Genomic DNA, 26,397 nt, shown 5'->3' on the forward strand with positions numbered 1-26,397 from the left:
AGCTCCTTGTCGGCTTCTCGTTGATGTGCTGGAATTGTTTGTCCTCAACATTTCTTCGCACATTTGGTCTGAGCAAGTCCAGACGAGATCTCAACCTTCGGTTAAAGAACATCATGGCCGGGGTCTGGTTGGTAACTGCATGTGTCGCGTTTCGGTAGGCTAATAAGAAATTGTCCATCTTATGCTGTAGTGGAATTTCCTCATCGCACATGGCCTTTATCGCCTTCTTAAAGGTTTGTACGAACCTCTCAGCCAATCCATTGGTGGCTGGATGATACGGGGCAGATGTGTAATGCCTTACCCCATTCCTTTTCATGAATTTTTGGAACTCGTCGGACACAAACTGTGGTCCATTATCAGAGCAGATCTGCTCTGGCAAACAGTTTCTGGCAAATATGGTCCGTAGGACTGCAATCATTTTCTCTGTAGTGGTTGAAGACATCTTTATCACCTCAGGCCACTTTGAATGAGCATCCACTGCTATTAAGAACATTGAGTCCATGAATGGACCAGCAAAATCAATGTGCACCCATTGCCATGGAGAGGAGGGCCACTTCCATGGGTGTAGAGGGGCATGTGGTGGTGCATTTTGGACCTTCTGGCATCCTAAGCAGCTCTTAGTTAGGTCTTCGATTTGTTGATCGATTCCCGGCCCCCACACATAAGCCCTAGCAAGGCTTTTCATTTTTACTCCCCCCAGATGACCTTCATGTAGCTCATTTAGCACTCTCTCCCTTAACTTGGGTGGAATCACAATTCTGGATCCACACATCACTGTCCCCTGGCATACTGACAGCTGTTCTCTTCTGGATGAGAATGCTGGCAACAGTGAGTCGCCATGTGTTGGCCATCCCCTCACCGTCAATTCATATACCCGTGAAAGCGTCGGATCATTGCGGGTCTCCTTCTCTATATCCGCGTTTGTTACTGGCAATCATTCAATTACCGACGAATAAAATATCTCGATAGGGTCCACTGCTGGTGCTTCCTCCACAGTAGGCAGTGGCAGGCGCGATAGCCCATCAGCGTTCCCATGCTGTTTCGTGCCTTTATATTCTATTTCATATTGATTCGCCCTAGAAACAGGGACCATCTTTGTAACCGCTGTGCAGTCATTACTGGCACGCCCTTCTTAGGATTAAAGGTGGAGACAAGTGGTTGGTGGTCAGTCAGCAAGGTGAACTTCTGCCCATGCAGATAGTGGTTGAATTTTTTTACTCCCCATACTAGGCTGAGGGCCTCCCTGTCAATCTGGGCATAGTTGCGCTCGGCTGAGGTTAGTGACCGAGACGCAAAGGCTACTGGCCTCTCCAACCCATCTGGGAATTTGTGCGACAGCACCGCTCCAATGCCGTAGGGTGATGCATCACATGCCAAACGAATTGGTAGTGCTGGGTTGAAATGGGCCAACACCTCTTTTGATGTGATCAATTCTTTACACTTCTGGAAAGCTTGTCTACGTTCGTCATCCCACTTCCATGGTACCCCTGTTTGCAGTAGGGTGTTCAGCGGGTGTAATACCGTAGACAAATTTGCTAAGAACTTGTGGTAATAGTTTACCAGCCCGAGGAACGACCTCAGTTGTGGCACATTTTCCGGTGCTGGAGCCTTGACTACTGCCTCAATCTTGTCAGGGGATTTATGTAACCCCTCTTCATCGATGACGTGGCCGCAATACGAGATCTGTTTCAGGAAAAACTCGCACTTGTGGCGATTAGCTCGTAGCCCATACTCCTTTAATCTGGCGAGCACCTTCTCCAAGTTAGCGAGGTAATCACCGTCTTTTTCGCCCGTGACCACGATGTCGTCCAAATAACACTGGGTCCCTGGAATCCCTTGCAGGACCTGATCCATCGCCCTTTGCCAGATAGCCGGAGCCGAGGCTACTCCAAACACCAGCCGGTTGTATTGATAGAGACCTTTATGAGTGTTGATCGTAAGGTAATGTTTCGAAGCTTCTTCTACCTCCATTTGCAAGTACGCCTGGGCTAGATCAATTTTGGTGAAGCGTTTACCACCAGATAGCGAGGCAAAAATATTCTCAATTCGTGGAAGCGGATATTGCACCGTGTGAAGGACTGGGTTCACCGTCACCTTAAAATCCCCACAGATGCGAACCTTCTTTGGTTCCCCAGGCGTATTACTCAACGACCTCTTCATTACAGGAATGATGGGTGTAGCCCACTCACTCCAGTCCACTTTGGACAGTACTCCTGAACGTTCCAACCCTTCCAGCTCTGCTTCAACCGCTGGTCTGATCGCATAAGGCACTGGTCTGGCCTTCAGAAATTTTGGGCTTGCATTTTCCTCTATTTTAATTGTTGCTGTTATTTCTTTTAGTGTTCCTAGTCCCTCCTGGAACACTTCTTTTGTGTCAGTTAGCATTTTTGACAGTCGTCCAGGTGTGACGTCGTCATCCTTTTTGGCCTCAACCTTCAGTGCCTGTATGGAATGCCAATCTAATTGTATCTTTCGGATCCATTCACATCCTAGCAGTGGTGGTCCTCCATTTGGCAATACATATATATCCATTTTAGGTATTTCCTGGCCTTTACATGTCACTTTCACCCTTATTTTCCCTTTGGGGTAGACTTTTTGCCCCGTATACGTCTTCAAGACAATCTCTGTAGCTTTCAAGGGTATGTGTGAAAATAGCCGCTTGTAGTCTCTTTGATTTATGACTGTTAGAGCTGACCCTGTGTCCAATTCCATTTCCACTTGGACTCCGTCTATCTTGAGTGTAACCCAGATAGTCTGGTGATCCTCCATTTCGGTTACATTATGTAGTTTCAGACAACCCAGCTCCTTGCTTCCGGAGTCTGTGTCACTTTTCTGTTCGTCTGAACCACTGTCCATCACCTGGTGTACCTTTTTGTACTTCTCCTGTGGAGATTTCTTACTGTTGGTTTTCTTCCCAGACCTGCAGACTCTTGCTATGTGTCCTGCTTTCCCACACTGTCTGCACACTTGGTCCTTGAACCAACAATCTTTCTGGTCATGTGTTGTTCTGCCGCAGCGATAGCACTTCCCTGTTCCATCGGTCATTTCGTTGGTGCCATATTCTTGCGGTCTCCGTTGTATGTCTGCAGCGCCCCTTGCGGCTGCTTCGTGTGATACTGCTATACTGAAAGCTTTGTCCAGCGTAAGGTTCTTTTCTGATAGAAGCTTTTTCTGGGTTCCTTCACTTTGTAGTCCACACACAAACTTGTCCCTTAACGTGTCTGCTAGTCCCGCTCCAAACTGGCAGTATTTCGATAGCTTGCGCAGTTCCGTTAGGTACTCAGCATTGCTTTCATCTTTGTGTTGGTTCTTTTTATGGAACTTAAATCGTTCTGCTATCAGCAGCGGTGTGGGGTTTAAGTGGTCCTGTAGGATTTCTACTATGCTTTCAAAATTCTTGTTTACCGGCTTCTCTGGGGTTATTAGATTTCGCAGTAACCCATAGGTTTTTGCACCCATGGAATTTAACAGAACCAGTGCTTTATTAGCATCTGGCACTTCATTCGCCCTGCAGTACACCTCAATACGTTCCACATATGTCGCCCAACCTTCGACTTCATTGTCGAACGTAGAGATACTGCCACTCTTTGGCATCCTTGGTTGTGCATTAACTATCACCAATGGCGCCTCCCGCGCTTCCCCTTCTTCTCCGCTGGCACAAAATGGTGTCTCCCGTGCTTTCCTTCCTTCCCACGCTCGCCCTTCTTCTCCGCTGCGGCTTCGCAAAATGGCGTCTCCCGCGCTCTTCCTTCTTCTCCGCGGCTCAATGATGTCTCCCGCGCTCTCCCTGCTTCTCCGCGGCTCAATGGCGTCTCCCGCGCTCTCCCTGCTTCTCCGCGGCTCAATGGCGTCTCCCCTTGCTTCGCCCCGTGGACCCTGATCAGCCCGTGATCCCTGGCTGTGCTCTGCGCGTTCTTCTCTTGATATTTGTCGAGGCCGCTCAGTCTAGAACCCGGCTGTTTCTTACCCTCTCTCTCTCCGGTTTGCAGTATTTTTCCTCGACGCCACTCGGTGTTCAACCCCCGGCTGCGCCCTGCGCTCTTCACCCTCTTTCTTACCCCGTCGACGCTGCTCGTCTCTCTCTCTGCCGTCGGTCGGCTCCAGCCGCCGTTGCTCGGGAAGGGTCTGCTCTGGACCTGTCGTCGGTCTCTTACTGCTCGTTGTGGCTGGGGAACCAAGCCCGGCTCTCCACAGCCTCCCCAGCGAAGTTGGATTTCTGCCTGACTGCTGGGCGGTTGCTCACGGTCGACGCCCGTGTTCCTGGACTCGACTATTTAAAAAAAAAAAAAAATTTATGTTGCAGGTAGATTCGAATCGACACTCGTCGCCACTGTTAGATCCGTGGTTCAGTGGATAAATAATCACACGGATGCTGTACATTAACAAATAACAGGTCTTTACTGGAGGAGGGTAATCTCCAGACTGGGGTACAGAGGCATGCGCAAAGCTTATATACCGGTGTGGTCACTGCCGGTACTGCAGTATACAGGAGCTGTAAAAAGTAGTTCTGACTTAAAGGCACATACACTACAATTCTAAGAAACTGTGAATCAGGAAAACCATCAAATATTTTTGAGACTGCTGATTTTTATGCAAATTAGCTGACCTCAAGAAAACTACTGAGGTCAAGTGGCAGGTTCAATGATCAGGCAGAAGTCTGACAAAAGTGTGCATCGGGAAAGAAACAGCTGCAGTTCAACTCCATGTCCCAGCTCAACTCAATACAGATGCCACAGCACAGCCTGCTCTGGCTTCCTAACTGAAAGGCTGGAGGGAGGGAGGAGCAGAGTGGCATTCCAGCAAATACATACAGCGTGTTTTGCTCACTTATGTGTATGGCAGTCAGTTTCTTATGGATACAGGTGACTATTGTTCAAATCGAGGAAAGCACCAGCAACTGTTTTCGGGGGGATTTAATGAGCTGAAGCTTTTAGACAAGCTGAGTAGAGTTCATCTCAGTTGAGCTGACTTCAGTTCAGTCGAGTCAGTTGGACTCTTTAGAGGAAGATAGGTTTGACTATCTAGCATCTGCAAGTAGAAGACACTACAAGAAGAAAAAACTGTTATCTACAAAAGAATAGCTTAGCATATAGATTATATGGTATTTTACTGTATTATATTAGTGGTATATATTTGCTTGTTCATCTTCCAGTAACTAAATTCACTTTTTAGCTAAAGTCTAAAATGAGGAGTGATATTGTGAGATTTTAAAGAAAGAAGACAATTCCTCTGGAAAGTTTTTTTTTAATTCATTCATGGGATGTGGACGTCACTGGCAAGGCCAGCATTTATTGCCCATCCCAAATTGCCCTTGACAAGGTGGTGGTGAACTGCCTTCTTGAACCGCTGCAGTCCGTGAGGTGAAGGTACTCCCACATTGTTGTTAGGGAGGGAGTTCCAGGATTTTGACCCAGCGACAATGAAGGAACGATTATATATTTCCAAGTCAGGATGGTGTGTGACTTAATGGGGAACTTGCAGGTGGTGGTGTTCCCATGCGCCTGCTGCCCTCGTCCTTCTGGGTGGTAGAGGTCGCGGGTTTGGAAGGTGCTGTCGAAGAAGCCATGGTGGCTTGCTGCAGTGCATCTTGTAGATGGTACACACTGCAGACACGGTACGCTGGTGGTGGAGGGAGTGAATGTTTAAGGTGGTGGATGGGGTGCCAATCAAGCGGGCTGCTTTCTCCTGGATGGTGTCGAGCTTCTTGAGTGTTGTTGGAGCTGCAGTCATCCAGGCAAGTGGAGAATATTCCATCACACTCCTTACTTGTGTCTTGTAGATGGTGGAAAGGCTTTGGGGAGTCAGGAGGTGAGACACTTGCTGCAGAATACCTAGCCTCTGATCTGCTCTTGTTGCCACAGTATTTATGTGGCTGGTCCAGTTAAGTTTCTGGTCAATGGTGGCCACCAGGACGTTGATGGTGGGGGACTCGGTAATGGTATTGCCGTTGAATGTCAAGGGGCAGTGGTTAGACTCTCACTTGTCGGAGATAGTCATTGCCTGGAACTTGTGTGGCGCATATGTTACCTGCCACTTATCAGCCCAAGCTTGAAGGTCGTCCAGGTTTTGTTGCATGCGGGCATGGACTGCTTCATTATCTGTGGAGTTGTGAATGGCGCTGAACACTGTGCAGTCATCAATGAACATCCCCATTTCTGACCTTATGTTGGAGGGAAGGTCATTGATGAAGCAGCTGAAGATATTTGGGCCTAGGACACTGCCTTGAGGAACTCCTGCAGCGATGTCCTGGGGCTGTGATGATTGACCTTCAATCACCACAACCATCTTCCCTTGTGCTAGGTATGACTCCAGCCAGTGGAGCGTTTTCCCCCCGATTCCCATTGTCACCAGTTTTACTCAGGCTCCTTGATGCCACACTCGGTCAAATGCTGCCTTGATGCCAAGGGCAGTCACTCTCACCTCACCTCTGGAATTCAGCTCCTTTTGCCCATGTTTGGACCAAGGCTGTAATGAGGACGGGAGTCGAGTGGTCCTGACGGAACCCAAACTGAGCATTGGTGTGTAGGTTATTGGTAAGTGCCGCTTGATAGCACTGTTGATGACACCTTCCATCACTTTGCTGGTGATTGATTAGATTGATGGGACGGTAATTGGCTGGATTGGATTTGTCCAGATTTTTGTGGACAGGACATACCTGGGCAGATTTCCACATTGTCAGATAGATGCCAGTGTTGTAGCTGTACTGGAACAGCTTGGCTAGAGGCGCGGCTAGTTCTGGAGCACAAGTCTTCAGCACGACAGCCGGGATGTTGTCAGGGCCCATAGCCTTTGCTGTATCCAGTGCACCCAGCTGTTTCTGGAGTGAATTGAATCGGCTGAAGACTGGCTTCTGTGATGCTGGGGACCTCAAGAGGAGGCAGAGATGGATCATCCACTCGGCCCTTCTGGCTGAAGATAGTTGCAAACGCTTCAGCCTTGTCTTTTGTACTCGCATGCTGGGCTCCATCGTCATTTAGGATGGGGATATTCATGGAGCCTCCTCCTCCCGTTAGTTGTTTAATTGTCCACTACCATTCACGACTGGATGTGGCAGGACTGGTACTTAAAATATAATTTGTATAGCATCTAAAAGTCTCATGGCAGTTATATTATGCCATTGTCTCATGTACTTCATTCTGTTGGTTGCTGAGGTCTCAGGAAGAATTAGAGCAAATGGTACTTGGGTATCAAATGCCAAGAGAGCAATCTCCTTTGGTCCAGTGCCTTGGTCCAACCACATATGTTGGAGTGATGAACAACTTTGGGGTTAATCAGCTGTTTTTCTTTATGACCTGGTTTAGGCAACAACGCACAGATCTTGGCTCTGACAGAGACTCAGACACATAGCGCAGGAATTCTGCTGATGGGGAGGTGGGCAACCAGTGGCCCCTCTCCCAATACCACTGGACACCATCTTACCAGTGCTGTAGAATGTCATCATTTACAACGCAGACATTACGCAAAAGATGCATTGAATATATCTTTATTTTAAAATGCTCTGAAGATAAATCTCAAACTGTCATCATACATAGGTAGGTATTTAACAGGAAAGTAGTGCAATGGTTAACAAGATCTAGCCTATACCTTATATACCAAGCACCACCCCATTTACACAGATTGAATCTAGTTCTGACTGATTCTTAAAACTACACAGTATCCAATTGCCTCCAAAAGCAGGACATGCAGGTGGAATCAAATTCAACCTGGGTCGAGCTAGATCCAGGCAATGTGTCTTACAAAGAACAGATCAACGGGAGTTCTACTATGAAGTTTTCACAGTGCAGAATGAAATAATTTGAAGTCCGAGTTATGCATTCTTAGCTGCAATAACACTGGGGCAGTCACAAGACTTATTGAATGCCTCTTAATGTGAAACAAGCCTGAGTTAGCAGCTGCTAGCTAATTGGATATTGGGGTTGCTGGAGCCAATGTAGGACTTGGGATGAAGTGGTACACGGGTGACTAAATGAACCAGCAATCCGCTATGCTCAGCCCAATGCCATGGTACAGTCAGTTCTCTGACAAGTGTTGTGCACTTCTATTCAGAGAACTCACCAAGCATTCATGTGCATTTGCTGAATACATCTGCCACCATATGTAAATTAGATTCTCAACCTTTGCTCCGACCCCAATCCAGAAGGATAGTATTAGAAGTCACACACCTGACGTGTCCTTTCTAGGTGTAACTTTTCTTGCTATATACAGAACAATATTCCTGTACAAATACAACTGTTAATCTTGTACTGAGGTGTTGCATTTCCATTTTTCCCAACTGCACACCCTATCCGGACTGGATACAGGGTAACGATGCGAGAAATCTTTGTATAAAATAGAGCAAAGCTAAATGTACTCATTTATATTAAACAATAGCAGGTTGTTGGTTTTAGGTTTTGAAGAGCTCTCAATTGCTCCATGTGGTCAGTCCTGAACCAACACTAATGGTTTTACTTGGTTTACATACAAGGTAACGAGTCACAAAAATGGCAGAGTGAGTGCTTAATAATAACCAGCCTGGAATGTTCTATTAGTGACTGCAAAAACATACCATCTTCACCATAAATGTTGTTATTGCAAAAATATTAAACCAAAAATGTTGCAAGTACATAGCAGGCCAATGTAAAACCAAATTTAAGTGTTTCAGGTTGAGATTGTTTACCCGCTTAAGAGTACAGAACTCTAATTGAAAGGCCCATCTCAAAATGTTAACCTATTTTTTCCTTATACCAATCAACAGCTGTTTTTATTCCTGATTTCCAGCATTTCTTACTTTACAAAAATACAGTGATGCAGCAGGGTTGCAGACATACCCGATGATTGGGTTACATAAGCGGAATGTTGTAGCCAAGTTCCTAATAAATGGCTGCAAGAGTTGAACAGAATCACCTGTAAAACCAGGCACCAATATCAGGGAACCCAAAGAGGACATGATTTGAATATATTTTGCCTCGTCTTCTCAGCTGAAAGGAGCAGGCAGAGAAAAAGTAAAGAACTTTATCTAAAAAGAGTTTAAACACCTTTAAATGGAAGCTATAATCAAACTAGATTCCTAAACATGGCAAAACTCTCCAGCAACACATGCTTTCAATTCCATATTGAGTGGTATCTTTTTTGTTCGTCTAATTCACATTCTAATGATCAATCATTAAAATTCACCAGGCTCTGCATCAAAACGTTCTACTTCCAGAATGCCTCATTTAGTTGATGCATGTTTAAAAAAATGATATAGTGCTGAAATTGCCAGGCTCCACTGCCAGCGTGTTGTGAGCGCAGGTCAGAGGAAGGGTGGCAACACTGCAGCCCCGATTGTGCAACCTGTTCGCCCATCTGATGAGGCTCTATGCAGGAAGTGGTACCTCACAAGTTGGTCTTAAATATGTAAACCCCGACCCTCACTACAATACCTATACAAGGTGCGCTCTCAGAGGAAAGGGGGGGTATGGTTTGCCTGCACGGAGTGTATATCGGAAATTTAGAAGTCCTCTGTGCACGATTTTCCAGCCATTCTGGTCAGGAAGCTGTGTTCAGCACACACCTACATTCCCGATACATGCTCCCAGTGGGCAAGGCTTCCGCTCAGAACTGGAAAGTCAGAAAATAACCCCTTTAGCATTTGACTCTCAAACTTTGCATGCAGCCTCTTCACATTTATTTTTCAAGGTTGGAATATTACTCAAGTTTGGCTCTCGTGGTTCATGATGTATTTTGAACTTTTCCATTATGCTTGCAGTTAATATGGCAGCTACCTGTCAGGCTGTGCAGCGGGTAGAATTGAGTTTTTAATGTTAGTACAATGCAGGTGCAGGGTCCACTTTTTCCAGTAAATGTATGAATGGCCCCAGAAGAACCAGCAGAAATGTGGCTTCAGACCGAGTCAGAGTTAATCCGCACCCACTGAAAACTCAAAGCCGTGTGAGGCTGCCAGAGGGAATCTCGCACCACCTGCTTTTAGTGGAGTCAGATGAAAACCGGACTACTGAGCCATATTGTTGCTTTCACATTTGCATGCCCAAAACCTGTAGGGGGTTTCTCTTGCTTGCTCTGGTCTCCTGCCAGGCTTCTTGCAATAATTACCCTTGAGTGGTTCGACCCACTCGCCCCTACGGTTCTAGACCTTGGACTTAGGTGCAGGGAACTGTAGTGCAGAGAAAAACTCAATAGACCAGGTTGAATAGCACGAAATGGATGCTTTTATTAAACAGTTTGCAGCATTATAAAATACATGTTATAAGCACAGATTAAAGCAACTACAAGCATGCACACATCTATGAACTTAACTCTATGGAAATGGGGAACACACGGCACATCGTAAAAGGGGTAACACATTACAACTACCCTTAACCCCCTCCCCTAGACCTAACTAAGTTTCGATTTGAGGAACTCGGGATCATGCTCACCACTTTCAGAATTGCGAAAAGGGTCTCGCAGCCTTTTTGGCACAGCTTTCCGTCGTCACGTGGATTTGGAAACTTCTGGCGCAGCTTGTTTTCCTCTTGGTTCTCCTGCGATGTAGGCAGCCGGTACAGCCTTGGTGAGCGCTCGCCACGGATGAATCCGTTACCGATGTGATGTTGAAGCACTGAATTCACCTGTGAGAATCCGTTACCGATGGGATGTTGAGGCACTGGAGTGCTGGGCCCGGAGTGTCCTTTTTCTCCGACCTGGATCGTCGTTTTCCCCGAGGGTGTCTTCTCCTTCAGCCTGGGTCGTCGATGATCTCCCGACAAAAGTACCCGGGCCATCCTCGTCGTCTTCCCGTCGTGGCCGAGCCTTGCCTGGCCGAACATCGACCACATTCCGAGACCGAAGTGCTGCCTTAACCGAAGAGTCTGTCCTGAAGCGTTGAAGAAAATGAAAACCGAAGTGAAGCCCCTTAGAAGTTCCGAAGCTACTCCCAAGCGTTGAGCGTACTGATGGACTTTTTCAATCCATAGTTATACCTTTTTGGAACATTCTTATCTCCCGCCAGATCATAGTCCTGTCTTTGTAATAATTTTGGCGGGCAGAATTCTCTGCAGGGGTGTTTTGTCTTCATAATGGGAGCCGGTGATAGTTTAACTGGCCTTCCTGGGCCGATAATGTCTTTGCTTTGTCACCGTAACTTGGTTTGTATATTGATCGGTCTGGAGATTGCCCTTGATGGCTGTTAAACGGCTTTTCTTTGTACAGTAAATGGGTTTAAGTGTTCGTTCAATTGTCCGCCCATTCCTTGATGGGCCTCATCCTGCTACCCAAAACTGTCCTGTACTTACAATCTAATCAATATGTATGCTCAGTTCCCTGAGTTTCGGTTTCCCAAAACTGGTTTTCGCGGGCTTAATGTCCTCAATCCACAAGCCTGTCTGACTTGCAGTAACAGAAATTCAAATGGTCCCAGAAGCTGGTCATGAGGTCCGGCGGCCATTTTGTGTGCCCTTTTATCAAAGGTTTCTCTGTACAAGCTTCTTTTGGTCAATAAAACTGTCTTATTAACCCGATTTTACTGCGTGATTATTAATGAAAATTTCTAATCTTACAAACCATTGCCCATTAACACAAAAGTGACAGTATAACTGCAGGTTAAGACTACCGTTGTGGATTCATTCCCCAATTTCTTTCAGTAAATCAAAAAGGATCTGGTCAGCTCAGATGCTATTCCCATCTGATCTTGGACACCATTCACTAAGCTATGGCGATCAATTATTTTTTTTAATACGCGATCCAAACTTTTAACTACATAGCTGAAGAGGTCGGAGGTTACAATATTGCAAAATGTAAAAGAAAATTCATTAAGGAAACTAGGTGAGTGGCCAAGAGCCATGGTGTAAGACATTCCCATTGTTGAAAGAGTAGAAGAGGCAAGGAGGGGGTAAACGGGCGATAGTGTAAAACGCACCATATCGGATCAATCTCCCGATTTCCATTTGGGAAGAGAGGTATAACGTATGGCTGATCTAATATCATGCATTTTGCACAACCGCCCAAAGTCACAATTTCCCCCAAGGTAAGTTCAATAAAAGTGGTTATACAATGCCAGTCTTAGGTTTTAGAAGCCTTTAGATTATAGAAGGCAGGGCGTGTAGACGGAGGGAGATAAGAGTTCCACATTTTTGCGGTACTGAGAAAGAATGAGTTACAATAGGAGACAGCGCAAGTGTGTTTTGTTTGAACAACTGATCAGTCTCGATGTGAATGTCAGTGCAAGAAAATATGAAAAGAAAGATATTCAATTAACGTGAGTGACTGAATTTTCAGATATTTTTCCACTGGAGATATTTTTAATTATTAGGCCTGTATGGAGATGAGGAATGATCTTGAACCTCCAGTTTGATTATAGCTTTGTAGTTCACATTTGACATTGTAGCTGAAACCACCATTCCCTCTTTGCTAAGGTGCAGAGCTGCATTTCCTCTACCGATAGCAGTTTTTGTGAAGGAATCAGATTCATGGAGCTGTGAGTACATCTTATTATACAAATTTCGATCAGTCATTGTTTTTGCCTCAGGAATGTGCAGAGCGAACTCTGTGTCGTATTTGATGCAGTCAAGCGGGTTGGAAAACAGAAGGGAGATCTGCTGACTGCCAAAGGCGTAGCTGAGGACCCCAACAGTGCCATAGAACGAGAATGGGGTCTTGATGAACAAACACGTTCCTTTCTTTTCCTTCTGTATAGCGGGCGGTGGTGGACTTTGTACAACACCGCATTCAGCATATGTCCTGCAAAATGGGATGATACACATGCAATATATGCGTGAATATTATAAACCAGTAAAAAAGATAAAATTTCACTTTTGCACCTTCTCTCAAAGAAAATAGAAGGAACGACTTGCATTTGTATAGTGCCTTTCACATCCTCCGGATGTCCCAAAGCGCTTCACAGCCAATGAAGTACTTACTTGAAATGCAGTCACTGATGTAATGTAGAGAAACTTGACAGCCAATTTGTGCACAGCAAGATCCCACACCAGTTGTAGGAACCCCCCAAGTGCGCAATTCAGGTACAAATGTCAGCAGAGCGTGTGCCGTGCAAGCTCTGCCTAGTTGTACCAGGCCTCACGAGGCCTCACCAGCAATCCTTAAAAAGGAACTGCTGGAGGCCCCTCAAAAAAAACAGCCCAAGAAATGTTTAGGTTCTCATTTTGTGCACTCATTTCACACCCGCAGCAGCATTCAAATCAGGCCCGAGACCAAACTTGGCTCAGGCTGGCACCGAGCCATTGCCAAGCCGAATTTCTTGACGATCGTGCGCAATTGACTGCTGCATTTGCCAACCTAACCAGAGTGGTCTTAAGAGCTTTGAGGTACAAGTTGCAATTTATTTTATTTTCCTGCTCCTAATGGCTCTCTAGTGACTCCCTGCTGGAAAATTGGTTGAAATTAACCTGAACTGTGACGCCCCCCACACAAACTGTCGATCAGCCTGCTGCCATTGAGTGACTAGGCTCAGGTGACAAGAAAAATCACTTAAGCAAAGTACTAAAGAGCTGTCGGCATGTGTGGAACTCAGCTCGAGTCAAGGTGCTCAAGATAGGGGAGAAAATCTGAGAGGGATTTAAAAAAACTGAAAACGTACATTTTATAGTTTATAACCAGAATGGAAATTTCTGTCAAGTTTAGATTCCTTATTGTACGTGAACAATGGCATTAATGTAGTCAATTGGCCACATTTGTAAACATGTATTGGTGCCACACTGTTCGCGTACATTTTTACAGATTTGTTAACAAGGCAGGAAGTGGCACAATGAGATAATGTCACTGCACCGATTGCATCTGCCACAACAACACTGAGGGGGGTTGGGGGGAGTACACATTACAAGGGGTAGAGGTTAGTCTTGGGCAGCACCACTTCACCGTCTGCTAAACGCCTCGCCCCATATTCAGCTGCACTGAAGCCAAACTGAACCGAATATCGGTTACCTCCCATTTTGAGCTATTGCCTCAAGACAAATTTCTACCCCCGGGTGTTCCTGCTGCACCCCAATTATCAGCACCAACGCCAATCCACCTGTTAAGAGGCTGACTTTGACCCTAACGCGAATGTTTCCAGAACCAGGTATCCGAGACTTTAAAAAAAAATCTAATAAAACACTTTCCCTCTTAGATTTGCCCCCTCCTCTTTTGAACACTTAAGACTCCAGCTGCTGTGAATCCTGCTGTTTCCAGGTCACGGCAGTAAACAGTCAGTTTCTGCCAAAACAAACATACAAATTCCTTTCGATTTATCAGGTCTTACATCAGCCAATGAGCCTGGCCTGCAAGTGGGCTGAGGCACTGGGTTGTTGAGCTGATTTGTAAGGCAGCAAAGTTCTGAAGGAAGCTTGGTCTCTCCACACGGCACGCTGATCTGCACATTTCCATGATTCTCTCTTACTGTATCACATTACCAGCATTTCGATTGTTTTTTCCTTTTTGTTATTGAAGATTTCAGGGCTGACTGCCAAAAAATTGCCAACAGGCTTCAATTCTGAATCCTGTCCCTTCATTCCCAGCTCACACACCACCCCCGCTAACTTAACCCATCAAACCCCCCTCATTCCCAGCTCACACTCACCGCCCCCCCATTCCCAGCTCACACTCACCGCCCCCTAAATCCCAGCTCACACACTCACCGCCCCCTCATTCCCAGCTCACACACACCAGCTCCCCTCATTCCCAGCTCACACACACCGCCCCCCCTCATTCCCAGCTCACACACACCGCCCCCCCATTCCCAGCTCACACACACCACCTCCCCCTCATTCCCAGCTCACACACCACCCCCCTCATTCCCAGCTCACTCACCGCCCCCTCATTCCCAGCTCACACACTCACCACTCCCCTCATTCCCAGCTCACACTCACCGCCCCCCTCATTCCCAGCTCACACACTCACCGCCCCCCTCATTCCCAGCTCACACACACCGCCCCCCCATTCCCAGCTCACACTCACCCCCCCTCATTCCCAGCTCACACTCATCACCCCCCTCATTCCCAGCTCACACACCACCACCCCCCCCCCATTCCCAACTCACACACCAGCCCCCACCCCATTCCCAGCTCACACACCAGCCCCGCTGACTTAACCCTGACTGCTGGGACGGTGTCAAATGTTGATAGAAACAGTAAATACAGAAACGGAGATTGGAAAACAACTAAATAGGCAGGTGGAAGGGAGATGGACGCATCGTCAGGCGGGCAGATAGCATGGTTTTATTTATTTGTGGGGTTTTTAAGAAGTTCGAGTTTGGAAGTTGCTGCCAGCTTTCCTCAGGGAGGAGGCGGCCTGATCTTCACCGTCCGACCCCAAAAAGCGGCCGCTGAAACTCCCCAGGACCGGTAGATGCAAAGCCAACCTCTCGAGTTACAACCTTTAAAAAGAAACAGCGACGGGGTGGGTGTGGGGGAGATCGACACATATAACTCGGTGGACAGAATAGTTATATAAAGAACTAATCTGGGCTGGGCTGGGCTGAAGTGCAATATCAGCGAGCTGGCTGTTACTCACGCGGCTGAGGTTAGATCATAGTGTTTGCTGCTGTTGGTGATTTCAATCCCCACTATAATGCTCGAGTCAACCGATTTTATCATTTCTTCAATCGGAGTCGCCATTCTGTTAAAAAATAACACACCAGAGACTGCTGAAGGCACTGTTGAAAATGTAAATAATATACATTAGCAGCAAATGTCATCAGCTCACCTAGCCTGTATTCCAGGGTCAATCTCACACAGCCCAGAGTCTGGAGTCCACTTCCTGTTCCTCTCTCCTCTTGTGTTTTCTCTCCTCTTGTGTTTCCTGTTCCTCTCTCGGCAGAATGCAAACTCTCAACAAAAGCAGCTGCCAATCACCCTGTGCCCCCACCCTCCTCATACTCAGAAGGACAACTTCAGATTGTCAATCAAGAAAAACACATGCCTGCTGCTCACCTATTTATGGACAATTTTTTTCTGCAAAGGGAGACTCCATCTGCAGGTTCCGGTTGGTGCTATTGGTGTACTCTTCTGATTTTGATTAAACAAATAGTCTGTAACTTAATAAAACTTTAAATAAAACTTAACAAATTAAATTAAAATTGTGTTGGCCGGGGTGATGATGCACTCCAGTCCCCGCGGCGCCCACCGGTCGCGGAAGTGCTATTGGTGTACCGAGGGTGTGGTGCAGCTCACAGTAGCTGCTGCTTTCTACTGATTGCTGACAAGATGCATGAGTAAAAATAAAAAACAGAAAATGCTGGAAATACTCAGCAGGTCAGGCAGCACCTGTGGAGAGAGAAACAGAGTCAACGTTTCAGGCCATATGAACATATATGAAGTAGGAGCAGGAGTCGGCCATTTGTCCCTTCGAGCCTGCTCCGCCATTCAATAAGATCGTGGCTGATCTTCTACCTCAACTCCACCTTCCCGCACTATCCCCATATCCCTTAATTCCCAAAAAATTATTGACCTTTGTCTTGAATATACTCAACGACTGAGCCTCCGCAGCTCTCTGGGGTAGAGAATTCCAAAGATTCACCACCCTCTGAGTGAAGAAATGTCTCCTCATCTCAGTCCTAAATGGCCGACCCCTTATTCTGAGACTGACCTCGTGTTCTAGATTCCCCAGCCAGGGGAAACAACCTCTCAGCATTAACCCTGTCAAGCCCCTTAAGAATTTTATATGTTTCAATGAGATCACCTCTCATTCTTCTAAACTCGAAGTAATAGATGCCTAGTCTACTCAATCTCTCCTCATAGGGCAATCCACTCGTCCCAGGAACTAGTCTAGTGAACCTTCGCTGCACTCCCTCTAAAGCAAGTATGTCTTTCCTTAGGTAAGGAGACCAGAACTGTACACAACACTCCAGGTGTGGCCTCACCAATGCCCTGTATAATTGTAGTAAGACTTCTTTACTCTTATACTCTAATCCCTTTGTAACAAAAGCTAACATATCATTTGCTTTCCTAATTGCTTGCTGTACCTGCATGTTAACTTTCTTTGATTCATATACAAGGACACCCAGGTCCCTCTGAGTGCAAACATTTCCCAGTCTCTCACCATTCAAAAAATATTGAACTTTTTTATTTTTCCTACCAAAGTGGATAACTTCATACTTCCCCACATTGTGTTCCATTTGCCATGTTCAAGTCCATTCAGTAACTTGTTTATGTCTCTCTGCAGCCTCTTTGCGTCCTCCTCACAGTTTACTTTCCCACCTAACTTTGTATCATCAGCAAACTTGGATACGTTACACTCAGTCCCTTCATCTAAGTCATTAATATAGATTGTAAATAGTTGAGGCCCAAGCACTGGTCCTTGCACTACCCCACTAGTTACAGTCTGCCAACACAAAAAGTCTGGTTTATTCCTACTCTCTGCTTTCTGTCCATTAACCAATCCTCAATCCATGCTAATATATTACCCCCAATCCCATGAGTCCTAATTTTGTGTCATAACCTCTTGTGTGGCAACTTATCAAATTCTTTTTGAAAATCCAAATACACTACATTCACTGGTTCCCCCTTATCCATCCTACTAGGTACATCTTCAAAAAACTCTAACAGATTTTCCTTTCATAAGACCATACTGACTCTGCCTAATCAGATTATGATTTTCTAAGTGCCCTGTTACCACATCCCTAATAATAGATTCTAGCATTTTGCCCACTACTGATATCAGGCTAACTGGTCTATAGTTCCCCGTTTTTCCTCTTCCTCCTTTCTTAAATAGCGGGGTTATGTTTGCTACCTTCCAATCCTTGGTGACTGCTCTAGAATCTGAGGAATTCTGGAAGATTCATACCAGTGCAGTATCTCTGCAGCGACCTCTTTTAAAACCCTAGGATGCAGGTCGTCAGGTCCAGGGGATTTGTCGCCACTTAGTCCCATTAATTTCTCCAGTACTATGTCTTTACTTATACTGATTTCTTTAAGTTCCTCATTCTCTCTAGACCCTTGGTTCCCCATTATTTCCAGAATGCTTTTTGTGACTTCTACTGTGAAGACAGACACAAGGGGGGTGATTTTCACTCAGAAGTCGGGAAGGAGGCGGGACTACAACTTTCAGGGTTGTAGTCCCGCCTCCATCGAGATGCGGCCAATCCACGCGATTTTCCCTTGATTGACCTTGTTGAGCCCGCCCAGCAGGCTCAGCAGGCCAATTAAGGGCCACCCGGCAACAGGTGACATCACAGACTGAAATTTCATCTGTCAAGACGTTTCGACAGATGAAATATCAGTGTTTCACAGCTGTTTGAAGCTGTCAAACACTGACAGTCTGACTTCTAACCTGAGTCCTTCTACACAGACTCAGTTAGAAATCTCTCCAGCACAGAAAGCTGCAGGCTGTCACTTTTGACAGTTCGCAGCCGTTCTGCTTTCTGTGCCGGTTAGATGATGGACTCCCGAAACCTAGAGGAAGGAAGGCTGTAAAGGTAAGTACAGGTAATTTAAACTTCTTTACACACTTTAGACACACCAAACACACTTACCTTTGCACTCATGTACCCATCACTCACCTGAACACTGACATCTCAACCCCTCCAAGTCCTCCGATGACCCGACTCCTCTAACTTGGTGTGGTTTGGAGCTGTCGGGAATCCCACACTTCAAGATTTAAAATTGGGATTAGGCTAAAAACTGCCTGTTAACTACCTGTTGACAGGCAGTTAATTGTCACTAATCCCTTCCTGCCTCGGGTCGGCGGGTCCCAGTGCGGGGCGGGTACCCGCCTCCTTTGAAACTCACATGGAGGCGGGTTTGGGGCGGGATGGTGTCGGGACCCCCGAATTCGGGACTTTAACCCCCCACATGCCTCCAATCCCGACTCCATGGGTCAGTTAAAATCGAGGCCAAAGGCTGCGAATTTGCAAATGGATGCGGCTTGGGAGAGGGTCAGTTGGTTTCCGGGTTCCAGTCTCACCTCCAACTTCATCCGGCCAACGGACATGATGTTACAACGATTGGCCTTGTTAAGCCTGCCCTGCAGGCTTGCTGGATAATTAAGAAGAAGCCGGTCAGATGATGTCATCTGCCAGTTTTCTTAAAGGGACCACGCACAATTTTTCTTTGACAGCTCATTTGTCAGTGTTTGACAGCATTGAGGTGCTGCAAACACTGACAATGACTGTTCACAGGTGAGCTCTTGCACCCAGGCTCTCCACTGACTCCCTCCTTAGGCTAGAACAGATGGCAGCTGCATGTGAGGTTACAGAAGCGATCTGTCACTGGTGAGAGAGGTTCTCCCAATGAAGTGGGACTAGACATCCAATTCAAAACTTCTTACCAACAGAAAAATGTAAATGCATTAAAAATAATTTTCCCAACATTTCCTTACCTCTGAAACTCACCAGTGTACCATTGGATCCTTCACACCACTTCTGCAGCTGTCATCAATGCACAAACATTAGAGCAGACTCACAACACGCCACACTTACCTGGCGTGGTGTCTGAATGTTGGGTAACCCGAGGCAGAAGCACCAAAATTGAAAAAGAGCCTGTTAACAAGTATCAAGTACCTGTTAACAGCCAGGTAATTGGCTATAATCCTCTTCCGGTCACTAGGTCTTGTCCATGTGCAAATCGGGGACCTGACACTTGGGAAGTTTGATTGGAGGTGGGTTGACAGCGGGTTTCCTGCCTGCTGTCAATCTTTGCCATTTTGACAGTGGTCCCGCCTCCAATCCTGCACTCTGAGGACTGGCAAAATTCCAGCCAAAGTATTTGTTTAATGTCTCTGCCATTTCCTTATTGCCCATTATAATTTCTCCTGTCTCTGCCTCTAATGGGCCCATGTTTACTTTCACTAATCGCTTCCTATTTACATACCTATAGAAATGTTTACAATCTGTTTTTATGTCTCTTGCTAATTTACTCTCATATTCTTTTTTTCTCTTTCCATATCAACTTCTTGGTCCTCCTTTGCTGAATTCTAAAATCTTCCCAATCCTCAGGATTACTACTCTTTTTGGCAACATTGTAAGCCTCTTCCTTTGATCTAATATTCTTTAACATCTCTTGTTAGCCACCGTTGGACCTCTTTTCCTGTGGGGTTTTTGTGCCTTAAAGGAATGTATATTTGTTGTAAATTATGTATTAATTCTTTAAATGCTAGCCATTGCTTGTCTACCATCATACCTTTTAATGTAGTATCCCAATCTACCGTAGCCAACTCACCCCTCATCCCTACGTAGTTTGCTTTGTTTAGATTGAAGATCCTAGTTTCGGATTTAACTAAATCACTTTCAAACTCAATCTAACATTCTATCATATTATGGTCACTCTTCCCTAAAGGCCCCTTTACTACAAGGTTATTCTGATGAAAGGCCATCAACCCGAAACGTTGGCCCAGATTTTGCAGTGGGTATGACGGCGTACGAGAGTACACCAGGAGTTTGGGATTTCCACATGCGCTTGCGCTGAATCCCGAACTTGTGATCTGTCAAGGTATGCCGTGACAAATCATCCACATTGCTGAGGAACTCACAATTGCTGGTGCAGAGTTGGGCTATTTGCCAACCAACTGCCCAGAAATTACAGACGAAACTCTTACGGTTGCTGAAAGCAAGTATAGGAGCCTGATTTCCTCTTCACTTAAGAAATGACTACCACCCTATTAGCACTTTAACAGTATCGGGACTGGCTGGAGTAACTCATGGCATTATGCACAAGGCATTATGCATCATGTAAATGTACAGTGAAATAAAAATAGCAATAAGGAAAATCAATTTACAGTTTAATATCTAAAGCCATTAAAATCCTGAAGCTGCTTTTCCTAGTTAATCTCCGCTGTCTTTCGCTTCATTAATTATTAACCCCAAATGCAGCCATGGTAATGGACTATTTTTTTTCTAGACACATGCCAAGAGCAAATAGTGGAAGCTCTTTTGGGGGTTAGGTGATAGGCAAAAGAAATCTGTGATCGAGCCAACATTATTTTTTAACGCTCAAACCACATCGTAAAAGAAGATCTGCTGTTGAAAGATTACCAATTTGCATTGCCCCGATACCAAGACAAACACAGGCTCGCACCGTTTACAATCTTATCAATCGATTCTGATTGGAAATGCATTGGAAAATGATTAATCCGCCCTTACATGTTTTCTTAACAATGCTACAAAGCAGTTTTAGGAGTATATATATTTTGGCCATTTACTTATATTTTCCCAAGAAATATTAAAGGAGGTCTGAATAATATTTTAATCCTGAAAATTAACATTGAATATATGGCTGGGAATCTCTTTCTGAAGTTCAACAACAGTACTTGTTGGAGTGTGAGACCTTTACCGACTATCTAAACAGGAAGTCGTATATATAGGGGCTAATAAATTGTGAATTCAGATGAAAAAAATAAAACAAAATGCTGATATATGAAATAAGTCCAAATACCAGTTTAATTAGAAGTTTTTAGAAGTTTATAGAAGGTTTTTAAAAGGTTTTTAAATGTAATTTCAATGTAAAAGACTGAGAGAAATTTCTGTGGGTGTGGCTTAGTTTTGATAGATTTTGTGGGCATGTCTTCCCTTACGTATAGGCTGTACACTGCGCGCCAGACCTTCCTGACGTCAAACGCTGCGCAGAACTCTGCAGCGCTGAAGAGGAAGTCTCTGATTCAAGGTATTTTTGGCCCAGTAACTCCGTTTCTCTCTCCACAGATGCTGCCTGACCTGCTGCGTCTTTCCAGCATTTTCTGTTTTTATTTCAAACTTCCAGCATCCGCAGTTTTTTGCTTTTGTAAGGTGAATGAGTACATAAGAACATAAGAAATAGGAGCAGGAGTAGGCCAATCGGCCCCTCGAGCCTGCTCCACCATTCAATAAGATCATGGCTGATCTGACCCTAACCTCAAATATACTATCACTCTCCATCCCACCCGAACCCATGTGATCTCCCGCGAAAGGCGAAAAACCAGATTAAAAAAAACCCAAAGGCCAATTTGGGAGAAAAAATCTGGGAAATTCCTCTCCGACCCATCTAGGCGATCGAAACTCGTCCAGGAGATGACTCTGTCCCTATATTTTCTACAGTACTTGCCTTCTGTAAAGGCGATCTCCACCCCAGCCAAGAACAGCAATAAAACCATCTCCTGAAATCTAACAGAATTAGAACACAAGAAGTAGGAACAGAACCAGGCTACACGGCCCCTGGGCCTGTTCCACTACCCACAGGGCCACGACCATTCCGAACCTAGACTCATGTCCAAATTCCTGCCCGCTCCCCGTAACCCTTAATTCCCTTTACATCTAGGAAACTATCTATTTCTGTTTTAAATTTATTTAATGATGTAGCTTCCACAGCTTTCTGGGGCAACAAATTCCACAAACCTACCACCCTCTGAGTGAAGAAGTTTCTCCTCATCTCAGTTTTGAAGGAGCAGCCCCTTATTCTAAGATTATGCCCCCTAGTTCTAGTTTCACCCATCATTGGGAACATCCTCACCGCATCCACCCAATCAAGCCCCTTCACAATCTTGTATGTTTCAATAAGATCGCCTCTCATTCTTCTGAACTCCAATGAGTAGAGTCCCAATCTACTCAACCTCTCATCATATGTCCACCCCCTCATCCCCGGAATTAACCGAGTGAACCTTCTTTGTACTGACTCGAGCGCAAGTATGTCTTTTCTTAAGTATGGACACCAAAACTGTATGCAGTATTCCAGGTGCGGTCTCACCAATACCTTGTACAACTGCAGCAAAAGCTCCCTGTTTTTATATTCTATCCCCCTAGCAATAAAAGCCAACATTCCATTGGCCTTCTTGATCACTTGCTGCACCTGCATACTAACTTTTTGAGTTTCGTGCACCAGGACCCCCAGATCCCTTTGTACTACAGTACTTTCCAGTTTCTTGCCATTAAGATAATAACTTGCTCTATGATTTTTCCTGCCAAAGTGCATAACCTCACACTTTCCAGTATTGTATTCCATCTGCCAAATCTCTGCCCACTTATTTAGCCTGTCTATGTCCCTTTGCAGGTTTTTTATGTCCTCCTCACTCACTACTTTCCCTCCCATCTTAGTATCATCTGCAAACTTTGATATGTTACATTCGGTCCCCTCCTCCAAATCGTTAATATAGATTGTAAAGAGTTGCGGACCCAGCACTGACCCCTGCGGAACACCACTAGTTACTGATTGCCAGTCTGAGAATAAACCATTTATCCTAACTCTCTGCTTTCTGTTAGAGAGCCAATCCTCCACCCACGCCAGAATATTACCCCCAATCCCGTGATTTTTTACCTTGAGCAATAATCTTTTGTGTGGCACCTTGTCAAATGCCTTTTGGGAGTCTAAATACACTACGTCCATTGGTTCCCCTTTATCCACCCTGTATGTTACTTCCTCAAAGAACTCAAGCAAATTTGTCAAACATGACTTTCCCTTCATGAAACCATGCTGAGTTTGTCCTATTAAATTATGTTTATCCAAATGTCCCGTTACTGTCTCCTTAATAATGGACTCTAAAATTTTACCAACCACAGATGTTAGGCTAACAGGTCTATAGTTTCCAGCCTTCTGCCTACTACCCTTTTTAAATAAGGGTGTTACATTAGCAGTTTTCCAATCTGCCGGGACCTTTGCCGAGTCCAGGGAGTTTTGGAAAATTATTACCAATGCATCCACAATCCCTACCGCCACTTCCCTCAAGACCCTAGGATGTAAGCCATCAGGTCCAGGGGATTTATCCACCTTGAGTCCCATTATTTTACCAAGTACCACTTCCTTAGTGATTTTAATCGTATTTAGCTCTTCCCCCCCTAGAGCCCCCTGTTTGTCCAGTGTTGGGATATTCTTAGTATCCTCTACCGTAAAGACTGATACAAAATATTTGTTCAGCGTTTTTGCCATCCCCATGTTTCCCACCATTAATTTCCCGGTCTCATCCTCTAAGGGACCAACATTTACTTTAGCCACCCTTTTCTTTTTATATAACTATAGAAACTTTTGCTATCTGTTTTTATATTTTTTGCTAATTTACTTTCATAATCTATCTTCCCTTTCTTAATCAATCTTTTAGTTATTTTTTGCTGTCTTTTAAAGACTTCCCAATCTTCTATCCTCCCACTAGATTTGGCTACCTTATACGCCCTTGTTTTTAGTCAGATACTATCCTAAATTACTTTACTTAGCCACGGATGGCTATCTTTTCTTTTACACCCTTTTTTCCTCAGTGGAATATATATTTTTTGGAAGTTGTAAAATAACTCCTTAAATGTACACCACTGATCATGTACCGTCTTACCCTTTAATCTATTTTCCCAGTCCACTCTAATCAATTCCACTCTCATACCTTCATAGTCTCCTTTATTCAAGCTTAGCACGCTTGTTTGAGATCCAATCTTCTCACCCTCTAATTGAATATGAAATTCAACCATGTTATGGTCACTCATTCCAAGGGGATCCTTTACTAGGACATTTTTAATTAATCCTGTCTCATTACACAGGACCAAATCTAAGGTTGCTTGCCCCCTGGTCGGTTCAGTTACATACTGCTCAAGAAACTCATCCCTAATACACTCAATGAACTCATCCTCAAGGCTGCCCTGCCCAATTTGATTTGTCCAGTTAATATGATAGTTAAAATCCCCCATAACTATAGCTGTTCCCTTATTACAAGCCTCAACTATTTCCTGATTAATACTTCGTCCAACAGAGTTGCAACTGTTCGGAGGCCTATAGACTACGCCCACTAGTGTTTTTTTCCCCTTATTATTCCTTATCTCCACCCAAACTGTTTCACTATCCTGCTCCTTTGACCCAATATAATTTCTCTGTATTATAGCGATTCCTTCCTTTATTAACATAGCCACCCCACCTCCACTTCCTTCCTGCCTGTCCTTCCTGATTGTTAAATAATCTGGTATGTTTAATTCCCAGTCATGGTCACCCTGCAGCCATGTTTCTGTAATGGCCACAAGATCATACCCATATGTAGCTATTTGTGCCATTAACTCATCCATTTTGTTACGAATGCTACGTGCATTCAGATAAAGAACTTTCAAATATGTTTTGTGACACTTAGTTCCTGTTTTTTCCCCTTTTACTACTTTACCTTTTACTCCATACCTTCTGTCCCTTCCTGACATGTTCTGTTTTTTAATTCCCCCACTGCTACCTAAGTCTATGACCTTCTCCGTTGTCATTTTTATTATTTGCTCTCTAGAAATCTCCCCCCCACTAATTAGTTTAAAGCCCTCTCTACAGCCCTAGTTATATGATTCGCCAGGACTCTAGTCCCAGCACTGGCCAAGTGAAGTCCGTCCCAACGGAACAGTTTCCTCCTGTCCCAGTACTGGTGCCAGTGTCCCAAGAAGCAAAACCCATTTTTCCCACACCAGTCTTTGAGCCACGCATTTAACTCTTTAATTTTATTCATCCTAGCCAAATTCGCTCGTGGCTCAGGTAATAATCCAGAGATTATTACCCTTGAGGTTCTGTTTTTTAATTTGACCCCTAGCTGCTCATACTCCTTTAACAGAACCTTCTTCCTTGTCCTATCTACGTCATTTGTACCAACATGGACCACGACAACTGGATCCTCCCCCTCCTACTCCAAGTTTCTTTCCAGCCCAGAAGAGATGTCCTTAACCCTGGCACCGGGCAGGCAACACAGCCTTCGGGACTCCCGCTCTTGACTGCAGAGAACCCTATCTATCCCCCTAATGATACTATCCCCTACCACTACAACATTTCCTTTTACTTCCTCCACTTGAATGGCCCCCTGTTCCACAGTGCTGTGGCCAGGTTGCTCATCCTCCCTGCAGTCCCCGCTCCCGCCCTCACAGGGAGTAAGAACCTCGAACCTGCTTGACAAGAACAAGGGCTGCGTCTCCGTCAACACTACCTCCTGGATCCCTGTACCTGCCTCACTCGTAGTCACACTGTCCTGTCCCTGACCACGGACTACATCTGCATGAAACATAGAGTCCAGGAACTTCTCCCGCTCCCTGATGTGTCGCAGTGTCTGAAGCTTGGTCTCAAGCTCTTTAACACAGAGCCTGAGTTCCTCTAGCAGCAAACACTTATCACAAATGTAATCACCGTGAGCCTCAATGGGGTCCACCAGCTCCCACATTTCGCAACAGTAACACATCACCTGTTCACCCATATCTATGTAATTAATTAAATTTCTTATTATTAGTTATGAAGGCCCTCTGCCCCGAAATAGATGATAATATTACACCACTTCTGCACATGCACACGCCTCGGGAGCCTCAACACTGCCCACAGCTGCGCCTGCACGCCCAATGTTGCGGCCGCACATGTGCCTAGCCAAAGCCTGTCCTGCATGAGGAGTGGTTCCTGTGTGCTGCTGTCTTGAAGAGTTTGTTATTGATGGAATAAGTGGTACTTGAGTGGAAAGTGCACCATTTTCCAAAGCTAACTCTTTCTTACTGTGTTTCTGTAGTATTCTAACCAGTGGCCTAAAAATACTCAGCACAAAATATTCAAATCATGGATTCATTGCATT

At 45.1% G+C, this 26,397-nt stretch overlaps 1 protein-coding gene across 1 annotated transcript; it reads right to left on the reverse strand.

Annotated features, from left to right (window-relative positions):
- Positions 1-10,169: 10,169 nt before the first annotated feature.
- On the reverse strand, positions 10,170-15,772 carry LOC147105308 (uncharacterized). Its single transcript, XM_086011549.1, has 3 exons — positions 15,652-15,772; positions 15,460-15,564; positions 10,170-12,693 (listed from the first exon to the last, which is right to left on the reverse strand). Exons 2-3 carry the CDS (start codon positions 15,561-15,563, stop codon positions 12,255-12,257), a joined length of 543 nt encoding a protein of 180 aa, XP_085867675.1. The 5' UTR covers position 15,564; positions 15,652-15,772; the 3' UTR covers positions 10,170-12,254.
- Between the last annotated feature and the right edge of the window lie 10,625 nt (positions 15,773-26,397).

This window comes from Somniosus microcephalus, chromosome 18 (genome assembly GCF_052327205.1).
Source record: "Somniosus microcephalus isolate GS21.2 chromosome 18, FLI_Smic_1.0, whole genome shotgun sequence".
Taxonomy (NCBI): Eukaryota; Metazoa; Chordata; class Chondrichthyes; order Squaliformes; family Somniosidae; genus Somniosus; species Somniosus microcephalus.